The sequence below is a fragment of the Procambarus clarkii genome, chromosome 5 (genome assembly GCF_040958095.1).
Source record: "Procambarus clarkii isolate CNS0578487 chromosome 5, FALCON_Pclarkii_2.0, whole genome shotgun sequence".
Taxonomy (NCBI): Eukaryota; Metazoa; Arthropoda; class Malacostraca; order Decapoda; family Cambaridae; genus Procambarus; species Procambarus clarkii.
The window spans coordinates 24,178,161-24,196,112 of record NC_091154.1 but is presented as its reverse complement, the minus strand read 5'-3'; the positions used below and the strand labels follow the sequence as shown (position 1 = coordinate 24,196,112).

The window sequence follows — 17,952 nt, the reverse complement described above, 5'->3', positions numbered from 1 at the left end:
CGTCCCAAAACAAAACCCCTATTCTGATGAAAATTGCTGCCACAGCCGAACAATACATAGGAGTTGGATACAACTCCCCCAAAAGAAACGAGCAAAGGTCTGGGAGCCCCAGACCTACCGCGCCGGCTATCCACCATCATTTCTTCGGCTGATACTAAAGGCTGAGGTCATGTGCTCCGACTCCAGTGGTTGTTTCAGCACTGTACCTAGAGTGTGGTGACTGCCTTCTAGGTGGTGCGTGAGCCGGGAGTGATTCTCCAGTACTCGGGCTGCATGTGCCTAGGGTTTCCTTCCCTTGGTGCCCTGTAAATACTTCCCTTGGGGCTTGGGGCCACCGTCCACAAGTTCTTTGGGTTCTGCCTCTGCTAGGCCGTTTCCTGCTTGGTTTTCGGCCGCTCTTTGTGTGCTTGGGTGTTCTGTCTCCCTTGTTGACCTTAGGATAAGGGGCAGTTTTGCACTGGTGGGGCGCAGGGTGCTGCGTAGCTTGTTTTCACCAATCATGGCAGCCGGCTCTGTTCCACCTGAGTACGCTGTCCTCTTGTGGGCTTTTCTTTTTCTTATTGTTTATCTGCCTGGTGGGGGTCTACCTTCGTTCTTGCCCCCTGTGTACTGAGTATTCTTCCTTCTTCCAGTGGTTCCCCCTGCTAGGTCCCCTTGAGTGTACACGTCCTGGGGGTTCTGTTCTTAGAAGGTTGTTTGGTAGCTTTGGGCGCCAGTTAGCAGTACCCTGCCTGGGATAACCTGAATGCGACTCCTCTTATAATAAACGATCAGGACCCTGGGAAGCCCCTGAGGGCACGCGGGATCGATGGATGTGACCCCGGAGTCCCCCCTCGCTTCCAGCGAGTTCGAGGGTTGCTCTCACCCCTTGTCTCAGGGTGACACTCTGTCTTTGCCTCCGTCTGCTGCCTGTGGGGTCGGTGATACCTTCGGCCCAGAGTCCTGCGAGTTTTGTTGCTTGTTGTGGCTCGGTTACCCAGTCTTATGCTGACTGCTGGTGCAGGCAGCACGGGCGTTGCACGTTGAGCTTCGATGGTGGTAACGCTCTCAAGTTTTACTCCCCGGAAGCCCCGAGGCTGCCCTGTTTTGATTGGTGTTGGGGCTTGGGGGTGTTGGTTGCTTCGGTTTCTTCCACGCCCCCTTGTCTTTCCCCTGTTGTGATCTACTCTGGTCCCCCCTTTTTACCTGAATCCGGATCCTTACTGTCTGTGGGTATGGGGCGGGGCGGGGTCGTTGCTTTTGAAACTCGGGCGATCTCGGGGAATTTCCCTTCCGGGGTAGCGACGTTCCTCCAGCCGTGTTGTAAGAGTCTGCCAGTGGGCTCCCTTCCTTAGTATGTTTGCGGCTGCCCCAGTTTTTGCTAGTTGGGCCAGGGCTTTGGGGGGACGGCTCGGCCCCGGGGGCCTGCCGTGTGGGTTCCCGGGGCTGGGGAGGAGCTGCCTTGGGGGGGCCTAGGGCCCCGTTGGATCTCGCGGGGGGTTTCTACCCTCTAGGCAGGGCTTACGAGAGGGTAGAAACCTCACGTGGAGTGAGGTTCCCCCCCCCCCTCCCCCGTACAAGTTTTTCGGCGTCGGCTCCTCACCGGGTTTGGTTCCTTGTCCCTTGAGTCGGTTGGTAATTATAATTATTTTTACCTAAGTGTAGTTACAGAATGAGAGCTACGCTCGTGGTGTCCCGTCTTCCCAGCACACTTTGTCATATAACGCTTTGAAACTACTGACGGTCTTGGCCTCCTCCACCTTCTCACCTAACTTGTTCCAACCGTCTACCACTCTGTTTGCGAAAGTGAATTTTCTTATATTTCTTCGGCATCTGTGTTTAGCTAGTTTAAATCTATGACCTCTTGTTCTTAAAGTTCCAGGTCTCAGGAAATCTTCCCTATCGATTTTATCAATTCCTGTTACTATTTTGTATGTAGTGATTATATCACCTCTTTTTCTTCTGTCTTCTTGTTTTGGCATATTTAATGCCTCTGGTTTTGTCCTTTAGGTGGGTGCTCTTCTTCGTTATTCCTACCCCCCCCCCCTTTTCTTGGGACGAGATGTCTGTCATGTTCTCCTCTTCTTTGGGTTCTACATGACTTTTGGTTATGGGTGCGACTGTGCCTTTATGTCCTATCGTGACTTGTGCTTGTTTCTGTGTTCTTGAGAGTTCGGGAGGGTTTCCGTTACTTCCCGTATTATTGGAACATCTGTCCTGGTTGATACCTGGTTGATAGGGTTCTGGGAGTTCTACTCCCCAAGCCCGGCCCGAGGCCAGGCTTGACTTGTGAGAGTTTGGTCCACCAGGCTGTTGCTTGGAGCAGCCCGCAGGCCTACATACCCACCACAGCCCGGTTGGTCCAGAACGTCTTTTAGAAAAACAGTCTAGTTTTCTCTTGAAGATGTCCACGGTTGTTCCGGCAATATTTCTGATGCTCGCTGGGAGGACGTTGAACAGCCGCGGACCTCTGATGTTTATACAGTGTTCTCTGATTGTACCTATGGCACCTCTGCTCTTCACTGGTTCTATTCTGCATTTTTCTTCCATATCGCTCACTCCAGTACGTTGTTATTTTACTGTGTAGATTAGGGACCTGGCCTTCCAGTATTTTCCATGTGTATATTATTTGATATCTCTTTCATCTCCTTTCTAGTTAGTACATTTGGAGAGCTTTGAGACGATCCCAATAATTTAGGTGCTTTATCGCATCTATGCGTGCCGTATATGTTCTCTGTATTCCCTCAATTTCAGCAATCTCTCCTGCTCTGAAGGGGGAAGTGAGTACTGAGCAGTACTTGATACGGGACAACAAAGGGGCCAAATCTACACAGTAAAATAACAACGTACTGGAGTGAACGATATGGAAGAAAATGCAAGATTGAACCAGTGAAGAGCAGAGACGCCATAGGCACAATCAGAGAGCACTGTATATACATCAGAGGTCCGCGGTTGTTAAACGTCCTCACAGCGACTATAAGAAATATTGCCGGAACAACCATGGACATCTTCAAGAGAAAACTGGACTGTTTTCTAAGAGAAGTTCCGGATCAGACGGGCTGTGGTGGGTATGTGGCCCTGCAGGCCACTCCAAGCAACAGTCTGGTGGACCAAACTCTCACAAGTCGAGCCTGGCCTCGGGCCGGGCTTGGGGAGTAGAAGAACTCCCAGAACCCCATCAAGCAGGTATCAAGCAAGCAGGTAACACCAGTGACTTGAAGAGTACAACCATCGTGATGGGATCCCTGGATTTGAAAGTTCTCATAATCCATCCTATCATTTTTCTGCTTGATGCAATATTTGCTTGGTTATGCTCTCTAAATGTTAGATCGTCGGACATCATTATTCCCAAATCCTTGACATGCTGTTTTCCTACTATGGGCAGATTCGATTGTGTTTTGTACCCTGTATTATGTTTCAGATCCTCATTTTTGCTGTACCTGGGTACCTAAAATTTATAGCTGTTAAACATCATGTTATTTTCTGCTGCCCAATCAAAAACTTTGTTGATATCTGCTTGTAATTTTTCAATGTCTTCAGCAGAGGTAATTTTCATGCTGATTTTTGTGTCATCTGCAAAGGATGACACGAAGCTGTGACTTCTATTTTTATCTATATCTGATATGAGAATAAAGAACAGCAGTGGTGCAAGGACTGTACCTTGAGGTACAGAGCTTTTAACTGCGCTTGGACTTGATTTTATTTGAGTGACTGTTACTCTTTGTGTTCTGTTCGACAGGAAGTTAAGTATCCAGCATCTTACTTTACCAGTTATTCCCATTGACCTCATTTTGTGTGCAATCATTCCATGGTCACATTTGTCGAATGCCTTTGCAAAGTCTGTGTATACTACATCTGCATTTTGCTTTTCTTCTAGAACTTCTGTGATTTTGTCATAGTGATTGAGTAACTGTGACAGACGGGATCTTCCCGGTCTAAATCCATGTTGTCCTGGGTTGTGTAACTCATTATTTTCCATAAAACTAGAAATTTGATTCCTAATCACTCTTTCAAAAACTTTTATTATGTGTGATGTTAGTGCAACTGGCCTATAATTTTTTGCCAAGGCTTTACTCCTCCCCTAGTGCAAAGAGTCAGGCCCAGGAGCTGAGTGCATGGGCATATTGTCAATTTCTCTTTCAAAGTCTTCAGAGTTCATGTTAATATCCATTATATTATCTGCAGCTTGAATGTCATTCATAAAGAAGCTGTCTGGGTCATCAACTTTCATATTGTTTATTGGTGTGCTAAACATAGCCTCATACTGGCTTCTTAGAATTTCACTAATTTCTTTGTTGTCCTCTGTGTACGTACCTTCAGTTGTAACTAAAGGTCCAATACAGGTGGAGGTGTTTGATTTTGCATATGTGAAAAAATATTTTGGATTTTTCTTTATCTCTTGTATAGCTTTCTGTTCCAATTCCATTTCCTCTCCTCAGCCTCGTATGATCGCTTCAGCGTTTGTTCTATTTCTTCGATCTCCCTGTTTAGGTTTATTTTCCTTGCTTGTGATAGTCATGTCTGCCTAAGCATTTCCGTTATTTTTTCCTTCTCCTGTACAGTAGTCTGCGTTCTTCTTCTAGAGTGGTCCTCTTTCTGACCCTCCTCACAGGCACGTGCTTCAGGCAGACCTTGTATGGTTCAGCTGTCAGTTGATCTACTTCCTGTGTGGGAGTTTTGTCGCTTAAGACCGTCTCCCATTGAATGGTTGCAAGGTCTACATTCATTTTTTTCCATTCGATCCTCTTATTGTTAAAATTGAATTGATTAAATATTCCGTCTCGCTTGTTGGGTCTCTTAGACCTACTACCGTTATTTATGCTAGTTCGCAATTCAATGAGCTTATGGTCTGAGTATGTAGTATCAGAGATTGTAATGTCTCTGATTAGGTCATCATTGTTTGTGAATAGTAAGTCTAGTGTGGTTTCGTTCCTAGTTGGATCTGTGATCTGTTGATTGAGCGAGAATTTGTCACAGAATCTCAAAAAGTTCTCTGACCTGTGGTTGGTTATTTTTTGGGTCATTCCCTGCTATGATATTTGTGTTTACCATTCTCTATCTGAGACTTGGTAAATTGAAATCTCCAAGGAAGATAATGTCTGGTGCTGGGTTCGCTAGATTATCAAGGATGTTCTCTATTATGTGCATCTGCTCTGTGAATTCCTCAACCGTTGTATCTGGTGGTTTATATATTAGAATAATAATTATGTTTATTTTTCTACCTTAATTGTCGTCGTCTTCCCTCCGGTCCTTTCTAGGGCTTGTTGGTTCTTTTCTGTGCTTATTCTTGGTTTCCGGTCCTGTCTCGTTCTTTTGTGCTGTCTTTTCTCTCCGTGCTCTGTCTCGGCACTGCTCATTTTCTTTGCATACTCCTAGTCCGGGACGTCGGATTGGGCTACTTGTAGCCCAGTTGGGTTCCCAATTGGGTTCCTTGTCTTCATTTTGTAAGCCGGCTATGTTGTTGCTGCTTACTCCTCTTTTGGCTCCTGCCCCATGTAATGGGCTGTTTCTTCTATTTAGCGGTTCACTCGGGTTGCATACTGTTTGGCTACTTTTCTTGTAAAGTAGTCGTAGTTGGCACCTTCCTGCAGAGCGGGTTGTGCGGTTCTGACAGCGTGTCCTGCGCATACACCGTGGGAATTTTGTTTGGTCTGGGCAGTGTTGGTATTTTGCATCCTTTTTTTCTCGGGTGCTTCGCCTCTCGCTCTTCTCCATTCTCCGGTCCGTGCCCTGTAGTTCCTGGGGTGTTCTTGATTGCAGCTATGGGGAGGACACCGGGGTTTTCCCTATGTCATGGGTGTGGGGCACCTCTTTCGCCTCTACCCTGCTCTCCTGTGTGTGCGGCTTTGGCCTTTCTTTCTCTGGCGGCGCTCCCGGAGTCTTCTCGGCAACGTTGTGTTGTGACACGTTCGTGCCTACGTTCGACAGGTGAGTTTCTGCGGGCTGGCATCTCTTTCGGCTAGGCGCTGGATACGAATATATTTCTATGAATATATTTATATAAAATACATTTATATAAATATTTTTATATAAGGATATATATAATATATTTTTGGATACGGACACAAGACCGTCAGCACACAGGTGACTGTCCTTATTTCGACCCGTCCAGTCCCACCCATATGCATGTCCAACCCATGCTCGAGTCGATCAGGGGGCCCACCTCATCCATGCTATGAGGTACGGTTGTTGAGGTGCAGGTTATGTACTCACCTAATTGTGCTCACCTGGTTGTGCTTGTGGGGATTGAGCTCTGGCTCTTTGGTCCCGCCTCTCCCCCGTTGGTCGCCTGGTGTGCAGGTTCCTGGGCCGGCTGGGCTCTATTGTATCTACGTTTGACCCTGTCTGGAGTTGGCCTCCACCATTTCTCTGCCTTTGCCAAGAGAAGCTACTACATACTACATGTTGCATGTTGCATGTGGTGCATGTTGCTGGTGCGCGTGTGCATTGGTAACATGTGGTACTTGTTACTGTGTCAGGATGTTGTGGGGTGACATTTTACTGTAGTTTTGTCCCAGGGGTTGCGTGTTGAGGAGTGCTTGTGGGTGCCTGGCTTAGCCCTTCCATGTACAATGGGGCCTCGACTTACGATGCTAATCCGTTCCCAGAGACGGATCATAATTCGAAATATCGTAAGTCGAAGCGATTTTTCCCATAAGAAATAAAGGGATTTGAATTAATCCGTTCCCCACCCTCCATAATATTAACATACAAATACATTTTATACTGAATACAATGTTTTTTCTAACTACAATATAGTACTTAAGTTTATCTTACCTTTATGGAGGGCCCTTGATGGCATATGGAAGATGGTGATGAGGGGGGGGGGAGGAGGAGAGTTGTTACTGTTTGGAAGGGGGAGTCCCCTTCCATGATCACATCAGGCAGTGATGTTTTCTCTGGGGTACTCTCTCTCCTACGTTTTGCCTGAATACCACTAGGACCTAGTTGTGGTTCAGTGCTTGTTTGTCTCGCTACAAATTTGTCAAGAGACATTTGTTTTCCCTTCGTTTTAACATTTGTCTGTAATGATGCATCACTTTAGCACCCATAATGTCCTTTTTCTTAGCCAGTATGGTGGATATCATTGACTGAGATTTGTTGTACTGCCTAGCCAGTCCAACAACTCGCACTGGACTGTACTGCCTAGCACAGTCCAACATCTCTTGTTTCTGCTCTATGGTCATTCTTACATGGGATCCATGATCATTACAGCCATCCAGAAGGAGTGGGAAAGGAACAACAATTCTAATATACAAGGGGCGGAGGCTATAGTCAGGGATGAAACTGAGGCTGAAACTCGGGAAGTTATAAACTCTGACTCAGTAGGCCAGGATGTAGATGACAGTAAACTAGAAAGTGTACCAGACAGCACGGACAGCTCGATAGGTACAGACACTACGACGGTTCCCGATAGAGCAATTCAGAACAGAAGGACAGACTTATGCAAATTTTATGCAAAGGGCATATGCAGACATAGATATGCTGGTAATAAGAAAGGATTAGAATGCAGTTACCAACATCCCAAAAAATGTTTAAATATGCTTAGGAAAGGTGAGTGTCGATTTGGATCAATATGTAGGTTTTTCCATCCTGACATGTGCCAAACCTCACTGGAGGACAGAAAATGCTATGACCTCAGCTGCCCACACTTTCACGTGAAAGGCACGGAATGCTACATAAAGAGTGGCAAGCAGGATAATGAATTTGGAGGAAACTCTATAAATTTGTTATACCAGACCGGCAGAGAATTCAAAAGGAGCAGCATGGAGAATGTATGGAACTGGAGGCCAGATCCACTTGCATTCCAGAATTACAGATACAATTACCCACCGAAAGGGAACTACAACTACGACAGACAACTGCCCTACAACAATCAGTACTGGTCAGAACAAACTCATTATGTCCACGAATAATGGGCTTGCCGAAAAAGTCTCCCATTCAAACTATCACTAATAGAGTAACCTCATTCATCTTTGCCAACATACAAGGACTGAAAACAAGAACAAACAACAAAGTACAGTTCATAAATGGCCTCCTCACGGAGTCAAATGCAGTATTTGGAGCTTTCACAGAAACCCATGCAGGGGAATTGTTGGACAGTGAGATCTGGATTCCAGGATATAACCTATACAGGTGTGATAGGAAAATTAGGTCACATGGAGGAGTGGGTCTGTATATTAGGGAAGACCTTGTATGCTCGGAGCTCCTAAACGTTACAAATGAGGTGGTAGAGGTACTGGGATTAAAAATAGAGAAAATAAATTTAGTGATTATTCTAATATACAAACTGCCAGATGCAACGGCTGAGGAATTCACAGAACAGATAAGCAAAATAGAGAATAGCCTTGATAATTTGGAGAACCCGATACCTGATATTATCTTCCTAGGTGACTTCAACTTGCCTAGTCTCAGGTGGAAAATAGTAAACAATAATATTATACCAGGAAATCTAGCAGGACCTAACCAACCACAGATTAGAGAACTACTTAGATTCTGTGACAAATTTTCACTCAATCAGCAGATATCGGAGCCAATGAGAAATGAAAATATTCTAGATCTGGTCTTTACTAACAATGAAGACATTATCAGAGACATTACGATATCAGATACCACATACTCAGATCACAAACTCATTGAAGTGCAAACGACCATCAATACTCAGAATAGACCTAAAAGTTGATAAAGCGAGAGGGGCTATTCAGTAAATTCAATTTTAATAATAAAAGGATAGACTGGGAGTTAATAAACAGGGAACTTACAAACATTCCATGGGGAACTGTTCTAAGTAATACAAGTCCTACAGAAGGAATAGAAAACTGACTTCAGAAGCGTATAAAGTCTGTCTGAAACATGTTCCTTTGAGGAAAGCCAGAAAGAGATCTAACGTAGAAAGAGAACGCAGACGACACTATAAACGCAGGAAAAAAATAACGGAACTGCTTATGCAGACACGAATTTCTCTTCAAAGAAGGAATAATTTAAATAGGGAGATTGAAGAAATCGAGCGGAAATTGAAACACTCATATGAAACTGAAGAAAGGCAGTTAGAACAGAAAGCAATTCAGGAAATAAAGAAAAATCCAAAATATTTCTTCTCATATGCGAAATCAAAAGCAAAAACCACTGCCAGTATTGGACCTATTCGTACAAGTTAAGGTTCATACACGGAGGATGACAAAGAAATTAGTGAAATCCTAAAAAAGCAGTATGAGGACATGTTTAGCACTCCAATAAACAACATGAAGGTGGAAGATCCAGACAATTTCTTTATGCGGGATATTCAAACCCTTGTAAATATAATTGATATAAACACGAGCGCACTAAATTTTGAAAAAGAAATTGAAAACATGCCCATGCACTCGGCCCCAGGTCCAGACTCATGGAATTCAATATTTATTAAGAAATGCAAAGTGCCGGTAGCACAGGCACTCAGTATAGTGTGGAGGAAGAGCTTGGACACGGGGGAGATACCAGATGCACTTAAAGTAGCAGACATAGCCCCTCTACACAAGGGAGGGAGCAAAGCATTGGCAAAAAATTATAGACCAGTTGCACTAACATCGCACATCATAAAAGTATTTGAGAGAGTGATTAGGAGTCAGGTCACCAATTTCATGGAGACCAATGACCTTCACAACCCAGGCCAACATGGATTCCGAGCGGGAAGATCGTGCCTCTCACAGCTACTTGAGCACTACGACAAAGTCACTGAGGCATTAGAAGAAAAACAGAATGCTGATGTGATATACACGGACTTCGCAAAGGCTTTCGATAAATGTGACCATGGCATGATAGCACACAAAATGAAGTCAATGGGAATAACCGGTAAAGTAGGACGCTGGATACTCAGTTTTCTGTCAAACAGGACTCAGCGAGTAACAGTCAACCATATAAAATCTAGTCCAAGTGCAGTGAAAAGCTCTGTACCTCAGGGTACAGTCCTTGCACCGCTGCTTTTCCTTATTCTCATATCAGATATAGACAAAAATACAAGTCACAGCTTCGTATCATCCTTTGCAGATGACACAAAAATCAGTCTGAAAATTACCTCAGCTGAGGACATTGAAAAACTTCAAGCTGATATTAATAAAGTTTTCGACTGGGCATCAGAAAATAACATGATGTTTAACAGTGATAAATTCCAGGTACTCGGGTACGGTAAAAATGAGGACCTTAATTAAACATAATACAGAGTACAAAACACAATCAAATGTACCCATAGTAGGAAAACAGCATGTAAAGGATTTGGGAATAATAATGTCTGACGACCTAACGTTTAAGGAGCATAACCAAGCAAATATTGCGACAGCCAGAAAAATGATAGGATGGATTACGAGAACTTTCAAATCCAGGAATCCCATCACAATGGTTGTACTCTTCAAGTCATTTGTGTTGTCCCGTCTTGAGTACTGCTCAGTACTCACTTTCCCCTTCAGAGCAGGAGAGATTGCTGAAATAGAGGGAATACAGAGAACATATACGGCACGCATAGACGCAATAAAGCACCTAAATTATTGGGATCGTCTCAAAGCCCTCCAAATGTACTCACTAGAAAGAAGACGAGAGAGATATCAAATAATATATACCTGGACGATACTGGAGGGCCAAGTACCAAATCTACACAGTAAAAGAACAACGTACTGGAGTGAGCGATATGGAAGAAAATGTAGAATAGAACCAGTGAAGAGCAGAGGTGCCATAGGCACAATCAGAGAACACTGTATAAACATCAGAGGTCCACGGTTGTTCAACGTCCTCCCAGCAAGCATAAGAAATATTGCTGGAACAACCGTGGACATTTTCAAGAGGAAACTAGATTTATTCCTCCAAGGAGTGCCGGACCAACCGGGCTGTGGTGGGTATGTGGGCCTGCGGGCCGCTCCAAGCAACAGCCTGGTGGACCAAACTCTCACAAGTCAAGCCTGGCCTCGGGCCGGGCTTGGGGAGTAGAACAACTCCCAGAACCCCATCAACCTGGTATCAACCAGGTAACCAGGATCTCATATGTTGAGCCTTACTACTGACTTTCCTGGGACTCATGGCGTGATATACAATAATTACTTTAATGTTCAAAATGCAAAAAATCCCCACAAAAGCGAAATTTCTTATAGGCGCAATCATCACTAAGCGGGCAGCTGTAGTAAACTGAGGTAGGTCGGCCGCGTGACCGGGAACCACGCGCTCGGTCGACACGTAGTTTCCGATCTCCTGGCGAGCTCGCTCGCGTTGGGGAGTTTTTCTGTTCAGCAGACATTCCATCTCCTTCTTTGCTGGCTTGGGTTTCCAGTTCTGCTTCCTTGGTGGTCGCGCCCGAGATCTCCCGCGGCTCCGCCTCTACCTAGGCTCGGATGAACCTTGACAGGGCTGGTTGGGTTCTGCCTCGAGTCTCTTACCTTCGGTGTGTGGTCAGGTGGCTTCGTTGTTGGTGCCCCACCTGCTTGCCTCTTCTTGGCGGCAGTATAGGGTATTTTGGCGATCCTTCCTTTTCCTTCTGTCCCTTCTTAGGTTGCTGTGTTGTTGGCGTCAGCTTGGCTTTTCTGGTGGGGGTTCGGGGCCGTAATCTTGCCGCATACTGTTGCCTCATTCGTGCGGTGCTGGCAGAGCTGCTTTGGCTTGCTTTTGGTCTTGGTGTTATATCTGCGCCGTTCGTAAGCTGTCTCGTGCGTTGTTTCACCTCCAGCCTACTCATGCGCCGCTGAGCCATCCTGGTCTCTGGACAGTGTGCTCTTTCTTCTCCTCAGTTGGTTATGACCCCCTTTGGTTCGGGTTTGTTTCTCAACGGCTCATTTCCTGTTGGTATTTGCCTCTTGGGGTTGGGTCGCTAAGTTTCTTGCTCTCCTCTGGGGCAGGGGTTTCTACTCCTTCGGTTGTGGCGATTGGTTTGTTCGGTTGCAGCCATCTCCCTCTTTTCTGGCACGGGATGAGGCTGCTGCTTTCTGGAGGAGTCCTTGGTTGGTCGGGCTGGGGGTGCATTGTGTTTTGTGTTCGGTTGTGTCCCTCCGCTGTTATTTGCACGCCACGTCTTCTGTGTCCAGGACGCGCTTTGGGTTGATCCGATTCTATTCTTTCCTGTTCGCGGGTGAGGATCTCTCGGGTTGTCCGCCGTGTTATTGCAGCTAGCCAGCCTGTGTTCTTTCCCCGTACCCATGGCGTTCGTGGATTTGCTGCTCTTGCTGCCATCTTGGCGGCATGTTCTAGCTGACATTCGGGCGCGGGGCTTTTGGCGGTCGTACAGAGGCCAGGCTGATCTGTGTCTCGTGTCGTTCCCGGGCACATTTGGGCCGGTGTCGCCTTGGGTCAGCTGTTGCAGCCAGTTGTCTTGACTTCTTCTTCTTGGAATTGGAGAGTGCAGCGACCGCTTCCCGGGTATGTCCCTCTGTTTTCCTCTATGGGTAGTTAGCTCCGGGGAGCCGAAGGGGCTCCCTCCAGAAAACCAGCGTTGATTGTAATGAAACGCTATTTCCTGGGTGAGACCCGGAGGCTCCCCGGCATCCCTCCCTCTGGTCAGCAGTTTTTCGTGTTTTTTGACATCCAGAACACAATACGTCGACTTGAAAATACGTCGACCCCCTAGTGGTGGTCAGATGCGTCACGGTTGTTTTGTTGTCCTTATGGTTTGTAGTGGTTTTCTTGATTTTACGATAACCTTGATATTTTCTTGATTCCCCAAGCTTGCCTCCCATATTAGTGCCAAATTATGATCATTGGTCTGGGGTAGGCTAGGGTGAGCCTCAAAGTTGCTGATGTGTCTTAAAGCTGCTTGAACACTAACTAAGATTTCATTATATTTACCATTTTCTCTTTCTTTAACCTTTCATCCAAATGTGTAATCTCACAAAGCCTCCTTTTTCCGGCAGACTTGAACAAATTAGAAGAATGGCAAACCATTATTGCTCTGGAGGCAGCTGATCTTGAATGGTACGAATCCGATTCTGAGGAAGATGATGACGACATGGAAGATGAAAGTGAAGAAGAAGAGGAGGAGGAGGAGGAGGAGGAAAATGAAGTTGCCATGGACACAGAGTAGTCCAGGGCAAGAAGAATACAAAAAGGCTAATGTATTTTACTGAGAAGTTCCATTGTGTACGGACAATAAACTTGACATTGTGACTGAATACGAAGGTGGCCTTTTACTTTGATGACTCCTGTATTTCATTACACTTTATTAAAGATCCCAGCTATCCAAAATGGTAAATAGAGTTAGCTAGAGAGTTTCAAAATTGAACATTATAGGAGTGAATACATGTTACAGTGTTGTGACACATTCAAAGCTGGATTACTGCAATGTTTTGTTGGGGGAAGGTGGGGTGTTGAACGTGAAGTGGACGACAGTGAACTGGATTGCCGTATTAAAATGTGCTAATTAATAATAGTGCCTGTGAAAAAATCAGTAGGAGCCATGAGTATGATTGGAAGCCACACAGTTGGTACTCCCAAGCACATGCCTGTTTTATATATATATATATATATATATATATATATATATATATATATATATATATATATATATATATATATATAACTGAAAACTCACACCCCAGAAGTGACTCGAACCCATACTCCCAGAAGCAGCGCAACTGGTATGTACAAGACGCCTTAATCCACTTGACCATCACGACCGGACAAAATGAGGTGATAGCCGAGGCTATTTGAACCACCCCACCGCCGGCACTCGGATAGTAATCTTGGGCATAGCATTTTACCAAATCACCTCATTCTTTGGGGCACACGTGAGGAACACAAATGCGAACAAGCCTGAATGGTCCCCAGGACAATATGCAACTGAAAACTCACACCCCAGAAGTGACTCGAACCCATACTCCCAGAAGCAACGCAACTGGTATGTACAAGACGCCTTAATCCACTTGACCATCACGACCGGACAAAATGAGGTGATAGCCGAGGCTATTTGAACCACCCCACCGCCGGCACTCGGATAGTAATCTTGGGCATAGCATTTTACCAAATCACCTCATTCTTTGGGGCACACGTGAGGAACACAAATGCGATCAAGCCTGAATGGTCCCCAGGACAATATGCAACTGAAAACTCACACCCCAGAAGTGACTCGAACCCATACTCCCAGAAGCAACGCAACTGGTATGTACAAGACGCCTTAATCCACTTGACCATCACGACCGGACAAAATGAGGTGATAGCCGAGGCTATTTGAACCACCCCACCGCCGGCACTCGGATAGTAATCTTGGGCATAGCATTTTACCAACTCACCTCATTCTTTGGGGCACACGTGAGGAACACAAATGCGAACAAGCCTGAATGGTCCCCAGGACAATATGCAACTTCATATCAAATAGTTCTTCATATCAAATTGGTTCAAATAGCCTCGGCTATCACCTCATTTTGTCCGGTCGTGATGGTCAAGTGGATTAAGGCGTCTTGTACATACCAGTTGCGTTGCTTCTGGGAGTATGGGTTCGAGTCACTTCTGGGGTGTGAGTTTTCAGTTGCATATTGTCCTGGGGACCATTCAGGCTTGTTCGCATATATATATATATATATATATTTTTTTTTTTATGTCGTACCTAGTAGCCAGAATGCACTTCTCGGCCTACTATGCAAGGCCCGATTTGCCTAATAAGCCAAGTTTTCCTGAATTAATATATTTTCTCTAATTTTTTTCTCATGAAATGATAAAGCTACCCATTTCATTATGTATGAGGTAATTTTTTTTTTATTGGAGTTAAAATTAACGTAGATATATGATCGAACCTAACTAACCCTACCTAACCTATCTTTATAGGTTAGGTAGCCGAAAAAGTTAGGTTAGGTAGTCGAAAAACTATTAATTCATGAAAACTTGGCTTATTAGGCAAATTGGGCCTTGCATAGTAGGCTGAGAAGTGCATTCTGGCTACTAGGTAAGACATATATATACATACATATATACATATATATATATATATATACATATATATACATAAATATATTGTGATGGGAAAGTGTAGGAGTGTTGATGTTCGGCAGTCCTCCAATGGCTGGTGTCTTGAGGTTATCTTGAATTATCTTGAGATGATTTCGGGGCTTTTTTAGTGTCCCCGCGGCCCAGTCCTCGACCAGGCCTCCACCCCCAGGAAGCAGCCCGTGACAGCTGACTAACTCCCAGGTACCTATTTACTGCTAGGTAACAGGGGCATTCAGGGTGAAAGAAACTTTGCCCATTTGTTTCTGCCTCGTGCGGGAATCGAACCCGCGCCACAGAATTACGAGTTCTGCGCGCTATCCACCAGGCTACGAGGCCCTCAGTCAAGGCCTAGTCACACAAAAAAAAGATAGACTGCTTGGATGTTTATCTGTGGTAAAGTAAGGGAAGACACGCAAAACACATAGTATGAACAATGAAACTTTAATTAATATAGAAAACAAATTAAAAACAAAGACAATCCCTTGGCTATGTACAGTGCAAACAAACAAGTCAAAAACATATAACATAAATGAAGAATAGGGATGACGTTACTCTACAATAATATAAAGACAAAGTGAAAAATAATAAGCAGGTGCTGAGAATATAGTGCTAGCTGAGAAACATCCACCTGATAGACAGCGTATATCAGTTAGTTGTTCACGGCTTGAGGGCACAAGGATATTCTGACTTCAATGGCTGGTTCAAGCCCAGACATCGACTTGTAGAGGGTGCAGGTGTGCAGTCGGCGAGTCACCAATCAGAAGCAGGCAAGCTGGGAATGGTAGTTTGCTGGTTGAAGACGGAGCCGGCATGGAGGGAGTGTGGAGTAGGGGGGGAGCCTTGGGTACGTTTGCCTCCTGGTCAAAACGTTTTGTGCTACTGGTAGACGTATCTTGAAGGTAGCATCTTATTGTTGTATAATATACGTAACTTTATGTAGAGAAGAGCAGGCTCAATCTCTCTTGAAAGAGATTATCGTCACAACTCTTCCCCCGAAGCCTGCTCTAATGGGTGAAGTTACGTCTTCAGATGGTAGAGTGGTAGATGGAGCTGCCTCTACCTCATAGACTCTGGAGAGGGCGTCTGCTATGATGTTGTCAGTACCCTTGATGTAGAAGATTTCCAGGTTGAAATTCTGCAGATACAAAGCCCATCGTAGAAGTCGTTGATTGTTGAATTGGGCTTGCTGCAAGAAGCGTAGGGGATTGTGGTCCGAGTAGATGGTGGTAGACCGAGCACTTTGTAGATACGATTCAAAGTGCTGTAAGTTCAGGACAATGGAGAGAAGTTCCTTTTCGATAGTGTTGTAGTTCTGGTGAGGTTTTAACTTGTAGCTGTAGTAGCTAACAGGTAGAACCTCCTCACCTCGTTGTTGCATCAGGACGCTCCCGATGCCGGTACCACTGGCGTCGACATGGAGGATGAAAGGCTTTGTGATATCTGGCAAGGCGAGAATAGGATTAGAACAGAGCATGGATTTAAGATGTTCAAAAGCAATGGTTTGCTGAATGGTCCAATAATACCTTTGCTTGGGACTGGTTAAAGTGATCAATGGTGTCGCCACCGTACTAAAATTCTTCACAAACCTACGGTAGTAGGAGGCAAGACCAAGGAAGCGCAGGAGCTGCTTCCTGGTGGTAGGCTGTGGGTAATGCTGCATGGCTTGAGTGTGTATGTTTACCGGAGCTATGCTGCCACTCCCTATCTCATGACCAAGATAACGCACTTTACCTTTAGCAAAGGTGGACTTGCCCAAGTTGATGTTGAGGCCGGCTGTCAGGAGCTTGGCAAACAATCGTTGCAGCTGGAGCAGATGTTCTCTCCAGGTGTTGGTTGCCACAACGATATCATCCAAGTAGGCGTAGGTGTTATCTAAGCCCTGGATGACACGGTTGACAGCTCGCTGGAAGGTGGCCGGGGCATTACATAGTTCAAATGGAAGGCGTTCGTATCTGTAAAGGCCAAAAGGAGTGGTAAAGGCAGATATTTCCTTAGCTCGCTCCATCAAACAAACTTGGTAGTATCCCTTGAGTAAGTCTAGTTTCGATAGATACAGAGCATTACCAATGGCGTCAAGGATGTCATCTATTCTAGGTAATGGATAAGCATCCTTGATAGTCACAAGATTCAATTTCCGGTAATCGGTACACAACCTCACTTTACCGTGCGGTTTCGTCACCAAGATGCAGGGAGTTGTCCCAAGGGGACTCACAAGGGGTGGCCAGCCCATGATCCAGGAGGTACTGTACTTCAGCACGCATAACTTCCTTTTTGCTCGGGCTGATTCGGTAGAAAGGTTGACGAATCAGCCGGGTGTCAGGGAGTAGCTGGATGTCGTGCTGAACCACATTACACTCCTGTGGATCATCGCTGAACAACTTCTGATGTTCCTTGAAGATTCTGATGAGAGGAGCACTATTACTGTCCTGCAAATAGGTATGAAGATCATTAAGGATTTCCGAGTTGGAAGACACTGACTCTATGTTAGTGCTTTCGGGAGGAGAAGCAGGGAAGGTCTCACTGTGGAGGTATGGACCTTTAAATGTGGATAATGATACCAACACAGTAGGGGGAGTACCTTGATACTGCTTCAGGAGGTTGACGTGGCACATCTGGGTCTTCCGCCGCCTATCTGGAGTCGTAGTTGTGGTTGTTTCTGCACTCCTTGATGCGGTAAGGTCCTGAAAACTTGTTTTGCAATGGAGAACCTGGGATAGGAAAATATGCCAACACGAAGTCTCCTGGTTTAAATTTCCTTAGTTTGCTGCGTTGGTCAAAATGAATCTTCATCCTCTCCTGAGCTTTCAATAGATTGTCATTAGCAAATTTACGTACTCTCTCTAGAATGTGTTTTAAGTTTTGAAGAAACTGAGGCACATTCTGAGGGTCACTGAAGGTGGCATTACGTAGAGTCTTTGAAAGCTTTGAGAGGAGTACGGCACTTAACGTCCGTAGAGCATCTCATAAGGAGATACTCCTAGAGACTCATTGGGGAGACTTCTGAAAATGCACATAATGAGGTCAAGTTGTTTATCCCAGTCCTTC

General features: G+C 45.2%; 1 protein-coding gene across 2 annotated transcripts in view; it reads left to right on the top strand.

Moving 5' to 3' along the window:
- Positions 1-13,103, top strand: part of LOC123762687 (kelch domain-containing protein 4) — a 154,145-nt gene extending 141,042 nt beyond the window's left edge. For both annotated transcript variants that reach the window (XM_069339975.1, XM_045749377.2), the window contains one exon: positions 12,840-13,103. In XM_069339975.1, the coding sequence (XP_069196076.1) occupies positions 12,840-13,009 (170 nt within the window). In that variant the 3' untranslated portion in view covers positions 13,010-13,103. The remainder of the gene's footprint in view (positions 1-12,839) is intronic.
- Positions 13,104-17,952: the final 4,849 nt, after the last annotated feature.